This window comes from Chanodichthys erythropterus, chromosome 3 (genome assembly GCF_024489055.1).
Source record: "Chanodichthys erythropterus isolate Z2021 chromosome 3, ASM2448905v1, whole genome shotgun sequence".
Classification (NCBI taxonomy): domain Eukaryota; kingdom Metazoa; phylum Chordata; class Actinopteri; order Cypriniformes; family Xenocyprididae; genus Chanodichthys; species Chanodichthys erythropterus.
In genome coordinates, this window is record NC_090223.1 from 67,747,139 (window position 1) to 67,766,620 (window position 19,482).

The following is a 19,482-nucleotide window of genomic DNA, read 5'->3' on the forward strand; positions in this document are numbered from 1 at the left end:
CAAAAGAATCGCATAATAATGACATGAAATGACTTGCATATTAATGAGGCCTTTCAGTCAGGTAGGCTGTGAAAAAACCCTCTGTAATCATGTCTCAGCTCAATTTAAAATAATGGTATTCTATTATATTCTTTAAAATATCATGTATTTCTGTGATGCAAAGTGTCTGAAAAATTATGTTGCCTCTGTGGCATTTCATATAGGCTTTTAGCTTAAAAGCATGCACATTTGGAGAAATATTGATGGATTCTTATGTTTGTCAATTTTCTATACAGAGGAGTAATATTTTATTCAATATTTATAGTCATCACTATGAGTGCTGGATACTGTGTTTTCAATTCATACTTGCAGCCGGAGGGCTATGTACACCTTCAGGCCACAAATTCATATAAAGAAGAAAAGGAACCAGGAACTAACGGCATATCTTCTAAAGATTGCTAACCATTGCTTTTACATCCAGATAAACACTTTTGAAGACAAATACACGATTGAGACGATGAATGCATGTATTGCCTCAGAATTTGCGTCTGAATAGCACTCTCGCTCCATGGGCGTGGCCACATTAGCGGATAATGAGCTGAATCACGGGCATCTGACATGGCTCTCTTTTCATACAGATTACATAAACACAGAATGTTTGTTTTCGATTTGACTTGCGCGATTTAAAACCTGACATTTCAAAGTTTCTTTAGACATAAGTGTCATTTTTTTTGTCATTAGTATTCATAAGTTACAGTTAATTTTCTGAGAACTATCAGATTCGACTTCGTTCAGAGAGAGACAAGAGATCACACATCATGTTAGTTTTCTTTATTTTACAAAAAGCACAACATTGTGTTTTTACTCCGAGTGTACACAAAAGAAGATATTCTAAGTCTGTATTTTAAGTCTGTTTTGCTGCAATGTGAAAAAAATCCTGCAAAACGCGCCGGCGCGTTAACGGACTCCAGAGAGTTAAACAGACCGAGCTGCTGCTGCTAACAAACGGTGTCAGATTACAAAGTGTGTACACTGCTCTAACACTTTCATGCGCTCTTTATATTATTACTAAAATGCCGATCAAACATTGGATAAATCTTCTTATCAACATACATAACAAGCAACTTCCTTTCAGACAAGAATAAACATCTTCAATAACAAATAACTAGATGATTCGTCGAATAGGAGTATTGCCGCCATTGCGCGTATATTGACGCAGTAATAATTCTGAGCTAAAAATGAACTCAATTATACTATATAACACTCTGACACATATCTACAATAATAAATTTTGCTACTTACAGAGTTATAAACGCACAGCAATACCACACAAGGAAAAGCAGATTTTCATGGAATAAACGAAGCTAGGAAACTCTGTATAACTCGGCTACTGCACGCTGTTGTAAGACTTATGCCAGAGTGCCTGGACCAAGAAAGGGCTACTCTTTGAGAAAACAAAGTAAGTTAACATTTGAACTCTCTCTTGCAAAATAGTAATCACACTGAGTCAATCACACCTCAGCATTTGCCTTAATCTGCATTTCACTTCCTCCACCTTCTTCCCCAATCTCCTCTCTCTACATGCAGAGATGACCTAAAGTTCACCCGAAATCTATCTGGTTTAATGTGAACAATCAAAGAATGCTATACAATGTTTGGTATCATTTGAAATGTCTCAGTGCAACTGGTACAATGGTCTCGTCTACATGAAAGTAAACCAAAGGTATTAAACGTTTTAAGAGTTTAGGGATACTTTGGTTGCAACCATGGGTGTGCCTCTTTCCCAGGGTCTTTCATCTAAATTACCTCCTGTTCCACAGCAAGGTGTGAACCCCTGAGGTCTGTGACCCTAGTCAATGCAAATTCTGATTGTTAGTTCATGCCCCACATTGGGGGATGTTTTGTCTTGGTCTGAGTATTTAAGGAAATGTGGCAAAAGGCTCGGGGCGACTCTGTATTCAGACGAGCCCTCATTGCTGGGTGTCCAGGACACCCAGTAATGTGTATTTTTTATAATGTCAGGTATGCATCTTACTCTGTTTCTGAGCATTTGATGTTTTGTATTGATCATCTTTGAATTGATTATGTAATTGGCATGATACATTTACCTGACTAATAAATTGTCACATTTGATTTTATTCTGACTTACTCTGAAATTATTGACTTCAGTAGATTACGATGTATCCAGTGTTACCGCAAATCTGTGTCAGGTTAATACGGACTAAAGTCCAGTTGAGTGGAGCATAGGGCACACCAACTGTGATTTTAGAGCTCCGACTAACGCTTGGCATTAGTTCAAGTGTACTTAGACTGTAAAGGCTAAAAAGGGAATTTCCGTTTAGGACAACAAAATGTTGATCGACCAACCTAAATAGGGTGAGCCTTACCTCTGTTTATTGTAACGTTACTCTAGCTAAGTGTACATGGGAAACCATGGCATAACCAAACCAAAGCTGCTATAAGAGAAGTAATATTGGTCGGCTTATCTGTAGTAGTGGTTATGACCTCTGACTAGAGTTAGTGTTACTTTAATTCAAGTGTATACAGATCTATGGGGGACTAAACCAAATACTTTTAGAGAAAGCAGGCATGAGAGCGGCACTCTATTAGTATAGTCAATTACCTCTGTCTAGTGACCAAGACTGGCGAGTTTGTGATCGTGGGCCCGCATATTAATGAATGGCCAGTGCGAGGACCCTGTGCGACACTGAGAACCGAATGAACAAGTACAATAAGAGTAAAGAGTTAGATAGAATATTCAAATGTAAAGCCAAATTATTATACAAATGACCAATAATCAATTGACATTCTAAACTAAATTCGAGGTCATAATAACATGGAGTCAGATAAACGTTTAATTGGAATTAAACTACTTTGCCACGCTGAAAAGACTGAACGCGCAAGAAACCTTCCCTGCCCGGTGGGAAACCGCCATTGGGCTGATTGGGCGGGCCTTACACTGTTGTCTGAACAAGTATAACTCACGCATGCGTGATAAGGGAATTCCTACAGTATAATGTATAATATTGTGCTGCCCACTAGCGACAGAATAGGGAATTTTGTACATTCAGAAAACATTCAAAAGCAACGTTCCCTTAATGTTTACAAAATGATCAAATGAAACATTTCCTTAGCGCACACCTAAAGTCAGGTTCACACTGTGCAATTTTGTCCACAATTTGGTCGTCTGAGACAAATTTTGAGAATCCTAAAATATTCCTGTAATCCTAGGCTAAAATCTGTATGCTAGTTTGACACGTTCACCGATAAATGACCGTTGCGATCAAATTTGCCGTGCACTTTCTTCTCAGTAACAAAATAAACACAACAAAAAATGAGAAAACAGCAAGCATTTATTATAGAAAGCATAAGAAAAGAGTTTGATCATAACAACATGGGGATGTTAGCACGAGCTCTGCAAATTAGCACTCCGTCTTCATATAGCACTTTATTCAATAGATTGCTTAAAATCAAGCAGCTTTGCAGTATCAAACATGAAAAACCGTGTTAGTGCCTCATTTTTTTTTACAAGCAAAACTTCATTTTGTACTATAAAGCAGCTATCCAGTGTGCTCATGTTTTCACCCGCAAACATACAAAATGAGTCAAAGGTGGAGTCTCTGCACATACCTCCTATTACGTTATTGTCACTTACCAATGGCAGTATGAAGGTGTTTTGCAGCTGGAGCAAACTTTTCCTGAAAAAAGCTGTTTCTCATTTCCAAAAAGAACACAAAATGTACTTCGTTTTGGCCTGTCTTTGTTCGAAATGACGTCACATCAGTTTGTTCTTCGATTTCGCATTAAACGGCATTCTAAAAACACGGCAGTCAAGTAAAAAAAAAAAAGCTCAACTCGTGTTTAACAGTGATGTGTCTACGTTCATAGAGGTCGGATCATTTTCTTCTAATACGTTATCATTGCTGTATTGTCAACATGTCTAATTGCTTGCCAACATTTTTATTAAAAATCGCGATTTCTCGGTTTAAAAAATAATAAAATCGAGGCAAAACATTAAATTTGAATTAATCTTGGAAAAAAAAGGAAAAATCACCCAGCCCTAGTGTGGGTTGATGATGTAATACTCCGGACAAGTTTTCAAGTGCGCGTCCGTTTTTAACGCGTCTTGACTGCCGTACAGTCTGACATAAATGACAGCTGAGCTCTATGGGGGTAGAACTGTTGCAAAATTCCAAATAAATAGATTATGATCCACAAATAATTGTAAAGATATTCACAAAAAATAATCGTATCCACAAATAAATAGAATGAGATCCACAAATATATGTTAGCAGTTTTGCAGTTAGCAGCATTGATTTGTGAATCCCCACCTGTACATTTGTGAATTGCTTTCTGTGCATTTGTGGATTCTGAAAAAATTCTAGTGTCACGACTGCAGACAAATCCACAAATTGGTCGACTCCACCCACCGACCACTCAAGCCAATCAGATAACGGCCACGTTGCGCTGACCAATCGTAGCACACTTTCGCTACAACCAATTATATTTTGCTGTACAATTGGGGCAGTCTCGTCCTGCATTGGCTTAGAAAGGAAGTAGATGGTTTTTAAACAATGGTACAGTTAAAAGAGGTTTAAAATTTATATTTTGTTAGACCATTAGATTGTGTGTCAAGCCAAGCCAAACTATTATATTTTATGTGCCATTTAAAAATGCCAGAGAAACAGTGCTCTGTTATGGGAACATCAAAGGTATATTGGATACAAATGCGTTATGGAAGCGTCACGTTATTCAAGATTGAACTGAAAGCCTCAATAATTAGCTATATATAATAATTGTCACATAACAGCATTTCCCAGTTTATCAATCAAACATCGACGGATATGAGCAGCAAACCAGCTATTAAACATTAACAGGCCTTTAAATAATATTTTAAACATTAGTTAAAGCTGCAGTAGGTAACTTTTGTAAAAATGTATTTTTTACATATTTGTTAAACCTGACATTATGTCCTGACCAGAGGTTGCGTTAGACTTTAACATTGTCCGTCATTTTGACGGACAGGGTCGTAAAAATTCCGTCATAATCTATTACTAACCGTCATTTTAATTTTCATATTTTAATTATAACACATTTAATTGCTTTTATTTTTGTTCACAAATAAAAGCAATTAAATGTGTTATTATAACATTTGAACAAAAATAAAAGCAATTAAATGTGTTATTATAATTAAAATATGAAAATTAATATGACTGGTAATTCACACGCGAAATTTTTCTGTAACGTGACTGTTGTATAGGCTATGTGTTGGTAGCCATTAAAGAAAACATAGTTTAATATTTATGTTTAAATAGTCCTATGTTATATTTTAAATTCATCTATTTGATTATGAATAGTGAACAGCATGAGTAAGATGCATCATGAGATGCGCAGTATATCCGGAGACATGACATGTCAGACATGATTTTAAACACTTCATTAAGTTTTATTTTGTAGAAAGCCTTTCTTTAAAGTGAATTTCGTTTTGTAAAAATTGTATCTTAATTTTAATCAATGTTTCATTAACCAATTGCCTGGATGTAATAAATAAGAAGCAAATATAACAGACAATATAATCATGAAATGGAGGCCCGGCGCGATCACTGGCGCGTGAACTGGAGCGCGTCTTACAGGCTAAATGAAACGAAACTCAGCGGCTGCTTGCCTCACATACATGAGAAATATATCTACAGAGAGCTTTAAATACCTACTTTAACGAAAACGAATTAATTCAAAACGAAAAGAAATAGGCTACTCTGATTATGTAGACTAAACCGAATGAAGTGCATTCTCTCTCTAGCGCATCCATAGATGATGAGAGTCAATATCAACTTCATCTTTGCAGCCGACACTGATTCAGAAAACATTACTTTATTAATAAACAATTAAAATGTCTCCTTGCTGTTTTGCGCATTCATGAGACCAATATCGATTCGTAAACCATAGTCGATCTCTTGGTAGGCTATGCTGTTTTCAGTTGATGATTAAACAGTGCATTGTGCGCCTCCCATCCAATAAATCGCAATAGGCTTAACGCTTTGTGTTGCTTTTGATATGGAACAAAAGTCTCAGATTTCAAATTCTGTCCATTTCATTAAGAAATTCAAGCAATAAATACCGTTTTGGCGCTCTTTAATGTGGCGTGATAGAGAGTTGTAGCTTCTGGGTACTCGCCTGTGCGTTATCAGTATCAAACGCATAGCAAAAGATTCGTGCCAGTTTTTTTTGTTCTGGATCCAGTGCTCTGCTGCTACATTGGAGCGCACTCGCCACCAACTGGACAGGGGTGGGAATTACAGTTACAATTTACAGTAGATCACCCTGAGTGTAATCTGTCACCGTGACGGACGGCCTTCAGATTTTTCCGTCATTGATAAAAAAATTCCGTCAATGACAGAAAATTTTCGGTTAACGCGACCTCTGGTCCTGACAGTAGAATATGAGACAGATAATCTGTGAAAAAAATCAAGCTCCTCTAGCTCCTCCCAGTGGTCCTATTGCCATTTGCAGAAATACACCGCTCCCGGTAAGAAACAACCAATCAGGAGGAGTGTCTTAGCAGTGTCAATCAAGCTCTTGTGCTCTCATGCACAGCGCGTACAGGCGTTCAAATTCAAGATTACCGGTGTGCCACAGCTTTGCTTATGGCGGAAAAACAATCCAAACTGCCAATTCCTCGAGTGGCACCTGCTCATAAAATAAAGACGGGTAAACGGAAAAAGACAGATGACGATGCTCCGCGCACACCACGGCTTCCTCTTCTCCCCGCCCGCTGACTCCTCGAAGTTGCTGTGGGTGTGAATTCCTCGTCGGAGCCCATTGACTCGGTGTCAAAACTCTAGCCGCATAACATACAGATAAAATGTCACGCATTGTGCAAAGCAACTATTGAAACCAACTAATACACTGGCTTGTCATGTTGCTGAAATAATGTACTAGCAAACCTCATAGTCAATGTAAATCATATTGTTGACATTTCATCCGTACCAGTGTACCAATGTGCCATAACTGAAGTTTATTTGCAAAAACAGATAACTCCATTTTTATGAATTCTCACAAATCATGTTTTTTTATTGTGCATTCCAAGTAATATTAATCAAACTGCAGTTGGGTTGTTTTGATTAAGTAATAATAACTCTAAAAAATACAGGTAAATAAAAAAATTTAAATTCATTGAAAGTATGTTTCAACCAATTTTTCAGCATGCAAGTCGTGTATGGTGAACAATATATTATTATATATTATAGGTATTATAGCTACTGTAAAACGGGACACCAGTTTACTGCCACTGACTCATTGTTTCTCACCGTGCTGCTTGTGGACAGTATAGCTGCATGGACATAATAATGTAATCACTAATAATGTAATCCATTTGTTTATAATTTTAATCACTGATTCACTGATCCTGATGGCAATATAAGAATATACTCCAAAAATCTTTTGTGTAGCGGACCCCGTCCGAATGATGGCTGAAACTTTGTTTTATTGTACATTAGCTACCATGAAATGTCAGTTTTTAACTCCAGATAATCACTGTACTGTAGCTTATGCCTTTTCAGGGTTGCTTAACAAACTGGTAAACTTTCTATCCGTAAGAAAACTCTGATGAACCGTAATAATGTGCACTACACATTCTCGTTCATTAGAGTCCCTCTTTGTAAGACCGATAATGCAGACCCTATATAATTACACCCACAAAAATATGTACAATACAAATGGAAAGATCAATCACAATAAAGTGTGTTACATTTTGTAAACGGAGTGTTTTTATCACACAAACAGCTTCAGCTCAATTTGAACAAAGCGCCCATGATGGAATAGTACTGAGCTCCTTTGTTACCGCCCCGATTGTAAAGCAAAACGGGATTGGTTGTAGCGAGAGTGTGCTGCGATTGGTCAGTGCCACGTGGCCGTTATCTGATTGGCTTGAGTAGTCGGTGGGTGGAGTCGACCTATTTGTGGATTTGTCTGAGGTCTTGACACTAGAATTGTTTCAGAATCCAGAAATGCTTGTGACATAAAAATCATATTTGAAAATGTTTTTTATTAGCAAATCTCATTTATTTGTGAATTTAATACATTTTTGTGAAACTGCTAACATATATTTGTGGATCTCATTCTGTTCATTTGTGGATACGATTATTTTTTGAGAATATCTTTACAATTATTTGTGGATCATAATCTATTTATTTGGAATTTTGCAACAGTTCTACCCCCATAGAGCTCCCACAGTGTGACATGAGGATCATGAACGTACAGTCTGACAAGCAACAATCCTAAAGGATTGTTATAAATTGCACAGTATGCACCCGGCTTAACAAACGTTTTGTTCGTTCAAAGAATATTTAGAAATAATGTTTTCATAACTTAGTATGAAGACATTCTTAGAGCACATGTTGTTCACTGGGATATGTGCTGAAATGAACACACTGTAAATTACTTGTGATTAAAGCATCTGCTAAATGCATCAATGCAATATTAATGTAATGTTTCCATATACAGGCAAAATGTCAGACTTTGAGACGAGGAAGAGGAAGAGATCTTCATCTCCAGATCCCAGCTGTGTGTCTCTGAAGAGCAATCAATCCATGCATCCTCCTACTAATTTCAATGATGGACCAGTGACCTCTGACGCCAGGTGAGACACTGTCCTGTACAGGAGACAATAGACTGACTTATACAACAGAATTTGAATTAATTACATTATGATAATTACAGTGTAAAGATGTATATGAATTATTATTATTATTATCTCAGTATCTTTAGGAGGAGAAAGAGATCTTCATCTCCAGATTCCAGCTGCGTGTCTCTGAAGAGCGATCGATCCATGGGTCATTCTTTTAATTTCAGTGATAGACCAGTGACCTCTGACCCCAGGTGAGACACTGTCCTGTACTGGAGACAATAGCTGCGTCTCAGTTGATAGCCTGCAGTGCGTCCCACACATAGACTTTACTTGGGCGGGCCACCCAGGTACATTAACGGCCGCCCAAGTATATTTGGGCCTCGCCCTACGCGTTTCGTACCTGCTTGTTATGTGTGTGTCGGAACTGTTTCCTCCTGCTGACATTCCCATGTGTGCTGCAGAGATGCAGTGGATATTTCACAAAGAGCGCTGCATGTTGCAAACATTTTTTACAGTTGCAAAGGCACAAGGCGGTGCTGTTGCACGTTCTACAAGCTCACGCAACAGTGATTCTCAGTTAATGAAAAGCGCAGATTTATGCCAAGCGATTGCTAATGAACCAAAGTTGATGAATTATGACTGTCTACTTTATGACATTTTATATAATATGTTTTAGACGGCTTTAAGAATCGGAAGGATCAGCCCGCAATTGTGTAGACATTTCAAAATAAGAGTCCCGGTGTATTCCAGGCTTGTTTATAATTGAGTCACACTTTGATTTCCATTTAATTCATAGTAAATTATTGTAGTCTCCCCCACAGGAAGAAAAGACTAAGAACATTATTTGACACATATATTATTCATTATATATATTTTACTAGTAAAATCTGTGTCCCATTCACTGAGAGAGACACTATATGACAGCAAGGAGAACATAGGAAAAGGAGAACCATTTAAATGCTATAATTTTGCATAATTTACAATTCATAATATTAGTCTGTAATAGTATATTACATACTAGTAATATACTATTACTAATAGTATAGTATGCTATGTAATTAAAATTAATTTCAATAAATTAAAATACTGTTAAAAATCACACATTATTTGTTGTTTGTCACATGTAGTAAACCATTTTTGTGCTGTGGGTAATAGGAGGATTTTTCACCTGGATACCACTGCAAGTATATTTCAAACCTGTGGGAAGCACTGGGCTGATTGTGTCACAGCGGTGTGATGAAGGCTATGTGTCGTCCAGATGCGCTCTTTGTTTCTCAAGCAATTGAAGGATTCATCAGATGGACCCTTCGCGGCCCGCCCTATCCCAGAATTCATAGCGCCAGTGACAATGGGATGTTTAATCAGATAAAATGTCAGCTGATAGTTCTGTGGCGGCTGACGAATACACTTATAAATGTAAGTACTGTGTTTTAATTCATCCAAATAGATATCAAAACCACTGCTAATGTCAGGGCTCTTTCTTAAAACAGGTGAACTTAAACTAAAAATGTCTCCACAGCTCAGCTTCATTTGTTTGGTGGCCTGAGGAAAAACTTGCTCTAATATTTGGGTTTTGTTTCAGGGAGCAAGGAGCAGACAGCTCAGTTTATTCAAATGAGGGCTGAAAATGAGCACTTATGTACCGGGGCCAAAAACTCATCCAACGTGTCTCGGAGGTAAAGCAACGACCCATCTGTAATATTTCCACTAGACGCTCTCTCAAACACACAACAATAAGACAAGCAGTAGATAAGGCAATAGTCTTTCACTCTGTTGTGTTTTTAGTGCTGTCATTCAAGATCTGTCTACAAATGTTTTAAGCTTAACCTTAATGATCCAGAAATATGATTTATGAGCATTTTGCATGTCCTGCTGTGTCATATTTACTAACATTAATATTCCAGTCCTGTCTTCATATTTTTCATAATTCTTTCCTTTTTCTCTTGCTTTAGGACAATTCTGGAGAAAATGGACCTGCTGAGGAAGTTAAATTTGTAAATGAAGCAAAGTAATTTCTGTACATTGATTATTTTTGTATTATAAGTTGAAACTTGTAAATAAAAGACAATAAGTAGTTCTGGACATTGTTTATTTTTTCAATGCAAGTTATAATTTGTAAATGATAGAAATCCTTTTATACATTTATTTTTTTGGAGTCTAAATTAACATCTGTAAATGGAAAAAAAAAGTTTTATACTTCAAGTCTTTTTCAAGAACAAGTTCTCTTACTTTCCTGTAAAGGCCAGAACACACCAAGCCGACGCCGACGAACTAGTGGCGACGAAAGCAGACGGTTGGCTCACGTCAGCAGCATCAGTCTGTGTCCAAAGTTGCACTGACACACCAAACCAACGCTAGACAGCCGATGGCCATGTAGCACGTCAGTTCTGCACCTGCGTGAGATGAAATTCCTTTCTGTACCAGCAGGTGGCAGTAGCTGAACAGCCAATCAGAATGATCAGATGGCCCGACGAGCTCCAATGCCAATTCAACATTTCAAATCGGCCGAAAAAAAGCCGCCTAAATCATATTGTAGTTTTTAGGGTGACTATTTAAACCGAAAAAAAAAAAAAAAAATCAAAATCATGAATGGGTCAATTGTTCTGAAAAATCGAGATTTTATTTTTTTACCATATCGCCCAGCCCTAAATTCAGCCAACGGTGCAGAACCCACTGAGAAAACTTAGTCGGCCGACAAAGAAAAACTGCCCGACGGCCGACCGTCGACTTGGTGTGATCCTGCCTTAACAAATCGTCACGGTCAACAGCTATGTGTCACGTTCACTAGCTCTGTCACCTTCCCCAGACTACATTTCCCAGCATCCCTCCTGATCCACACCTGCACCCAGTCAGCTCATCATCTCATCACATGGATTCCCTGCACCTGCACATCCTCATCAGCACTTCCTTTAAAGACTCACTTCTCCTGCACTCCTTTGTCTGTCCTCATCATTAAGTTGGTTGTTCTGTTTTGAGTTCTACATGTTTTATGGAGTTCTGAGTTTGTTAGAATAAAGAAGCTGCTACAACAAGATCCTGATTATCTTCCTTTGTGCTGCAACCAGCGCCCGTGACACTGTTTCCATCCACCTATTTTTATGAGCATTTCAGGATATCACATCAAAAACTGCTGGATGGAAATGCCAAGATGTGCATAAATTCTAAAAATGCACACAAACTTTTTTTTATCCAATAAGAAAACATGCATAAAATACGTTGGAAACACGTTTACCGAATAAATTCCTTTAATGCGCATCAAAAAAATCACGTGACTTTGCCCGATGGTTTAGGGTTATCCTGCAGTACAGGGGTCTGGTCTGGGTTAGGGAAGGACAACTTGTCTAGAACTATGACAAAGTAATTGGTGGAGGAAATATTGAGTTACTTTAGTAAAGTGCTTTGAGTAACTACTAATACCACATTGTATGATTAGTAGTTTTTCCTCAGTTAAAACCTTAGTTAAAGGGTCATGAAACCCAGTTTCAGCAGCAGTCAGTTTGAGACACCCCTCGCTGCAGCCTGTAGCACGATGACGTAGCTGGATCAGACCCAATACGTACTGGACGGTGGTGTGTTTTGGCGACGTCATAGACGCATACGCAGTACTGATCTCGGGGTTATAATGAGCATGTGCTGGTTTAAACTGTCATGAATGCTCAATATTGTATCGAGATGATGATCTAACATGTGTAGTAGTATTGATAAATAGTACTAAGTAATTATTGATGAATAAGTAATTATTCACATAAATGTGAAGCTTAAGTTATCCTAGTTTTTCTCTACACACATGCAAAATAGATTAAATTTTACAACATATCATATATTAAATCACTCAATTTTAGAGCTTTTTAGCCTAAATTTGATGGCTAGCATAATGTCACCACAATTATTATTTTTTAATGCATGTATATAGAACATTTTTAAAATAAAGCCATTTTATTTTATTCAGGTCATATTTGCTGTTGAGTGGAAGCAAAAATGAGTCAAGTAATTGTCTCTCTAATTTTAATCCTAAAAAGGTACAATACAATAAAGTCTGTATACAACTTAAAATACCAGTACACATTCAAGGGAAAATGAAAAAATAACAGCACCAAGAAATCTTGTCAGATGTCAAAATAAAAAAAAAGTGCTTAATGATATTTTGTCTGGTAAGAGTTCCTTCTTTAAAGCTGCAGTCCGTAACGTTTTTTGGTTAAAAATGATCCAAAATCAATTTGAACAAGTACATCTCGATTCACAACGGTAAGCTTGTAATAGTGTTTTATAATAAGAGCGACATGGTGGATTTAAAATAATAATATAAATTAATATAAAGTGGGTCCCTGTTCCGCATATGACTGCAATCGCATGTTTCAAACAGAGATGGCGACAAAGAGGAAAAATCGCAGACTGCAGCTTTAATGGCTATACTCATTTTTCCACAGTGATCTGTACATAAGGTTCTTCTTAATTTGCTGTTCTGTGTCTGCAAGGCATGTACGAGAAACCAAATTTAATATTCGCTCATCACAAAACAAAAGCATGATTGTGCATGTGATAATACTCAGGTCCCTTCAACATCATTTGGATGTCCCAAGGTAATAAAATCTGATCTGTCCAGAACTGAACCTACTTGAGGCAACATTTTTGGTTGTGATTCCTTTTCATTTAAAGCATTTTTTTCTAGAAAAGCAAAAACAATTGTAATCACTTTGCATAAAAATGCAAAATAATTCAACATACCATCTTCATTTGGTCACTGCTTTGTGGATGCATCCAGCATGCCCTGTTTGGCTGCACATTTCATAGGGCTGTTATGTACATCACTGATCCCCGGCTGGGGTCTGAAAAGAGACATAATATTATGACCCAACTGTATTTTGTTACGTGTGCTGCTTGTAAAGATGAGGCGAATACGGAAATCCAACAAGTAATGGGCTTTATTAACAATCCAGGAATGGAAAGGGCTTCACACACATTAAACAACAACAACAAGAACGGACAAGGAGTGCAGGGAGTGAGTCCAACTTAAAGGGAATGCTGACGAGGAACAACAGGTGCAGGGAATCCAGGGAGATGGTGGGAAGACTGATGAGGGAAGTGCAGACAGTGTGGAGAACAGGAGGATTCTGGGAACTGGAGTTCGGGACAGACGTGAATGTGACATATTTATTAAGTGAAGTGAGATTTTGCAAGTGCAGTGATTATTGCCAATCTTAGATGATTCTCTACATGGTTATAAATAAAGTTGTGATGTGGTTTTGCACGTCTCACAGAAAGGACAGTGGTACTGGTTACAGCACTGTGTGCACTGTGTGAAATTACTGGGCAACCGCCCTTTTTAAAGACATTCATCTAGAACAGTGGTTCCCAACCACAATCCTGGAGGCCCACCAGCACTGCACATTTTGCATGTCTCCTCAATCAAACATACCTGATTAAGGTTATCAGCTCATTAGAAGTGATTCAGAGATCTAAAATGGGTTTGTCAGACAAAGGAGACATGCAGAATGTGTTGTGATGGTAGGCCTCCAGGAATGTGGTTGGAAACCACTGATCTAGAACAATGCAATAGCAAATAAGTATTCATTAGCCGAGCAAAATCTGGTTAATTTCACATTAGCCCTGCAGTCTGTCCACATCATCATATACTTCAGTACATAATACTAAAATGAGAATTGCTGTGAGCATCATAAATGTCATGTCAGCTAAACACATTTACACCGCTTTGGATACATAACACTATGCAAGACTATGTTGAAACAACAAAACAGTAAATGAAGATTCCAAAGACTAATTATCTAACGATACACAATCACCGTTGTTAATTAATCCATCGTTTTTCTGCAGAATCTTTTTGGAAGACCAAAGTACGTGCGATTGTTCACCAACTCTCTACTGTGCATGCATCTATTTTGTCACCAAAACACAGCACCGCGCCTGCGCGTGTCCGTGACGTCACCCGTAGATTTCTCAAGAGCATTTTTGAAGCGAAAATGAGGCTGCTGCCATCTTAGCAGCACGTCATTCCCAGATAACTGAAATTGAGCAAAGAGGCGGGACGTAGCTGGAACTGATCAACTGACGTGCCTGGTTGCTGAAACCACGCCCGCCTAGCTTGACGTGATCATGTTAGCAGGCAAAGGAGCTATCTATCTATCTTAGGGATGTGCCGATACCAAGCTCATGTACTTGTATGGAAAGCCGTTTTAGCATTTAAAACTTTGTTCTGAGTATCTAAAAATATATTTAAAGATAGTAACAATTGTATTTTGACTAAGTGATAATTATAATTCGACTAGTCAGAATGACAATTAGAGATATCTGCAATTATAATTGCACTAGTAAGAAATTCGATTTGAGATATCTGTAATATATATATTTTGACTAGTCAAAACTCCATTTAAGATATCTGTAATGATGTCATAGATATGTTTAAAAACGTGTCATTTATCCTCAAAGGTAATTAGAGATATCTCTAGTTTCGACTAGTCCAGGGGTAGGCAAGTTCGGTCCTAGAGAGCCGCTGTCCTGCTGAGTTTAGCTCCTAACTTAATCAAACACACCAGGGGCCCGTTTCAGAAAGGAGGTTAAGTGAGAATTCTGAGTACGTTAACCCTGAAATGAGGGAAACTCTGGGTTTTCAGTTTCAGAATGAGAGGTAAGTGAAACCTGAGAAAGCAGGTTAAGTCAAGCCTGTTTCTGAAAGGGAGGTAACTCTTACTCAGTCAGTTACCATGGTAACTTACTCTGTGAACCTAACCTGGTCGGGAGCAGGTTTTCTTCGGTAAACCCAGAGTTTCCTTCGGTCTCTTCCCCCTTTTTAAAGTGCAAGTGATGTATAAATAGTTAACTCATTCATTCATGCTGCAAAAAATGAGTATTTTTCATCCTATTTCAAGTACAAATATCTAAAAATTCTTAAATCAAGATGGATTTTATATATAAGATAATGATATAAGATATTTAGTCTTGTTTCCTGGGGGGATCGAATTTACTTAAGTAAAATTATCAATATCTGCCAGTGTGGTAATAAAAATAATCTTAATGCAAACGGAAAGTGTTGGAGTGTCTACCCAGGTTGAAAAAAAGTGCAGTAAAATACACTTTATTTTAGTACACTTAGTACACTTCCATAATGTACTTAAAGTGCTCTATTTCTGTGCACTTATTTTCTACTTAATATACTAAAAAGCTGTACTTTAGTACTTCTTCACATAATCTTAAGAACATCTAAGTGTACTCAACTGTGCTATTTTGAGACAGCATGAATTTGAACTAAAATGTGCTTTTAACATATTATCTATGTATTAAAAAAAATGTATTTAGTTAACACTTGAACTCATCTTTCAAACACTTTTAAAATAGACTTATGCCCCCGGTTTCACATATATCTTAAAATATGTCAGTGCCATTGTTTTGTCTCAAGATGTACACCAGTAATGTTTTTTTCTAGTGAAAGTTTATAAAATCTACTTAAATGCCCTAACTGAACAAAGACCTAATCCTGGCTTAGGCTAAGCCCTGTCTGTGAAACCGGGCCATAATGTATTTCAAATATAAGATTAATATATAATGAATATATACAAAATGTATTTATAATTTATCGCCTACAACATTACAAATACATTTTGCATATATTTATCATATAATATTCTTATATTTCAAATAATTCATAAGTGTTTTTCCTATGTCTGATGAGTACATTTAAAGGTGTATGATAGATGGGTTCAAGTGTACTTACTACAAGTGGTAGCTAAATACATTTTTTAATACAGAGGTAGTATGTTAAAAGCACATTTTAGTTCAAATTTATGGTGTCTCAAAATAGCACAGTTGAGTACACTTAGATGTTCTTAAGATTATCTTAAGAAGTACTAAAGTACAGCCTTTAGTATATTTACAGTAGCTTTAGTAGTTTACAGTAGCTCCGCCCACCAATGTCAGACCAGGTTAAAATTGTCTCATGTTCTAGTGGCTGCAGTGGTGTAGGCAATAATGTGTTGGGTTTGGAGAATTAATTGTGATGTGATTGACTGGGTTCGAGTCTGCCTTTTGCCGAGCTCGCTATTTTCCCTTTTCCCATCACACTGTAAAAAATGCAGTGAAAAACTGTCAATTGGTTTACAGAAAGTTTCCGTACTATATACGGTGAATAACTGTAATAAATCTAACGATACATTTAATGTAATTTTATGGTAAAATACTGTTAAATTCACAGTTTTTGGAAGTGAAAAATAACAATTCATTGTAAAATTCCCTGCGTGACACTTCACATTTGATATATTTTTGTTGAAATAACTCTGTTTCTTCTTAGTTTTTCTCATTTTTTTCTAATCAGTTATGTACATTAGGGTTTTATGTTACATCTAATGTTGTTAAATTAATGTTTATTGCATTTTTAAAATTTCATGCATGTCACCATGATGGTGTTTAGCGTGTGTGTGAATGACACTGTGTGCACCTTCTATATATTAGTGTTGTCCTCCTCAGCTTGTGGAAAAGCTGCTTGTTATGAACTTTGATTCATCATGTGACTCTCATCACCACTGTGTTTGGTGACTGTCAGTGTACTATAAAGGTACAAAACAGATATTAGTACTTCATTAGGTTGGTAAATTAACATTATATCAGTTAACGAAATATGTTATTTTAACGTAAATTTAACAGATTTTTTTTTTAACGTTGCTACTGTATTTTTTACGGTAAAGTTCTGGCAACCACAGCTGCCGTTTTTTTACCGTAAATTTTACTGGGATTTTTTTTACAGTGCACATATCACATCAGAAAGGCATTTATTTTCAATAAAAATGAAGAACATTTTCTAAAAGTGTAAGTAAATTGCCTAATGAGTGTTTAATAACGATAAAATCATTTACACTCTTATTATTGCATCCTGCATTATTTTTTCCTTCTTTTTTTGCTTGTGGGATACCATGAAAATAAATATTAGTTCAATAACTTACTATTCTACCAGTTTTCACCTTTTGATATTATAACAGTGATAAGAACTAAACTTGCATTGACTCAGAAGTATGCGGATGTCTTTTTGTCACGTGCTGTTGCCATGGTGAATCGTAATATCGGAGCTCCATTGATGATGGCTTTTCATAGTCGTGGTGCACGCGCTTAACTCCGAGTCAACCTACTCAGAGTTGGTTGAACCTTCTTATTGAAACAGGTCCCTGAACAAGCTAATCAAGCTCTTCAGGATTACTAAAGCTATAGGCAGCTGAAGGTTTTTTTTCAGGGTTGGAGCTAAACTCTGCAGGACAGCGGCTCTCTAGGACCGAACTTACCTACCCCTGGACTAGTCACAATTATATTTTAAGATATCTGAATTGTACTTGCTCCTAGTCATATCCGCTCTTGCGTGACGTGAAACTACATTTCCTCAGTCTTTACTAACTGATATATAAATAAATTTGACTTGACTTGACTTGACTCAGCACAACCCAGAGTTCCTCCCTGCCTCCCTAAACATTTAAAATCGCTTTGATATTACAATTTATCAACATTACGACAAAATGAAAAACAAAAATGTAAATTATTATGGGGCTAATGAGATAGCATATATCTAATTTAATCGCCACTAGTGCAAATTATAATTTGAGATATCTCTAACTAGGTTTTGTCTAGTCATAATCAAATTGGAGATATATTTAAAGGTGTTAAAGAGGATGTTTTGTTTTATACATTTTTGCAATATTACTTGAAACTGTCTTTACTAACTGATAAAAGACTATTTATTAGGTGCACTGAAAGGAATAATATTAATATACATCATCCGTGAAAGAGGTAGGGCCTTAAAAACATCAGCCAATCGTTTGTGGCTGATCTGTCAGCCAATCACTGCCATGACGTTCCTTGTGAGAGACGTGCGCGCTCCAGTAACTTTCCCCAGACTGTATTTGGCAGATATTTTTCAAATAACAATGTTTTTGTCAGGAGTAACAACTGCAGATTATGAGTTACCTGCGGTGAGTCCGACATAATGAATCCACTAACACGACACAGCGAATGCCGGTGGTAAACACTCGTGTTCCAATACTCCTGCACAAGTTTTGGGAGGTGTTCCCTCGAAATTACGCATGCGCTCATTTAAAAAACTCACTAACAGTCTTTGGTTTCTCCGTCGTCTAAAACATCCTCTATAGCACCTTTAATTTCAATTTCTACTAGTCAAAACTCATCTGTAGATATCTGAAAATATTTTCCAATTGAAGTCAGTGGAAGAATATGACTAGTCACAATCACATTGTAGATATCTTAATTGCAATTAATATGAGTCAAAATTGCAGAAGAGATATCTGAAACTGGAATTATGACTAGTCAAAACTGATTTATGACTAGTACGGGAAGGAGTATTTAATGCTAAAATGGCTTGCCATAGTACTTGTACTCGTAAAAATACCCCCGATACCAAAGACCGATACCTCACGTGACGTAACCGACAGAATTGTCCGTGCACAGAGACACCGGTGGCAGCAGCAGAAACAATGTCAACCTCAGAGGTGAGGAAATACTTCAAAATTAATGACGACAATACACACATTGCGAACTGCATGCTTTCAAACAGTTCGTTATCGATTAGTGAAGGTGGGATAGGTGGAATCGCGCTGAATGACACAGACCAGAAGCGCTCTTTCTCGTGTGCACGCTCTCTATTTCTTGCATGCGATCCTAGTTCTCCTCGCACCTGAATGGTCAAATGCACACATAGTTGTCAGAATGTCCATCGTGTGGAGTATCTCACGTAAATACAGTTGGTTATTTGTCATTAATGTTCATAAAACAACAAAACAATACGGTCTATTTTATTATATAGATGCTCCAACACCAGTGATTAATTTGTGCCAGGTGTGCAAATAAAAACACGAAAAATCAAACTGAGA

The 19,482-nt window shown here is 37.1% G+C and overlaps 2 protein-coding genes across 4 annotated transcripts in view; both read left to right on the top strand.

Annotated features, from left to right (window-relative positions):
• LOC137006201 (gastrula zinc finger protein XlCGF57.1-like) overlaps positions 1 to 19,482 on the top strand; it is a 703,714-nt gene that overhangs the window by 358,685 nt on the left and 325,547 nt on the right. The window lies entirely within an intron of this gene.
• Positions 1 to 19,482, top strand: part of LOC137005906 (NACHT, LRR and PYD domains-containing protein 12-like) — an 85,819-nt gene that overhangs the window by 7,649 nt on the left and 58,688 nt on the right. For 2 of the 3 annotated variants that reach the window (XM_067366480.1, XM_067366479.1), the window contains 2 exons: positions 8,482 to 8,617; positions 8,737 to 8,856. In XM_067366480.1, coding sequence (XP_067222581.1) covers positions 8,487 to 8,617; positions 8,737 to 8,856 — 251 coding nt within the window. In that variant the 5' untranslated portion in view covers positions 8,482 to 8,486. Of the gene's footprint in view, positions 1 to 1,283; positions 1,439 to 8,481; positions 8,618 to 8,736; positions 8,857 to 19,482 lie in introns of all 3 variants that reach the window. The other variant, XM_067366481.1, reaches the window with a different exon arrangement.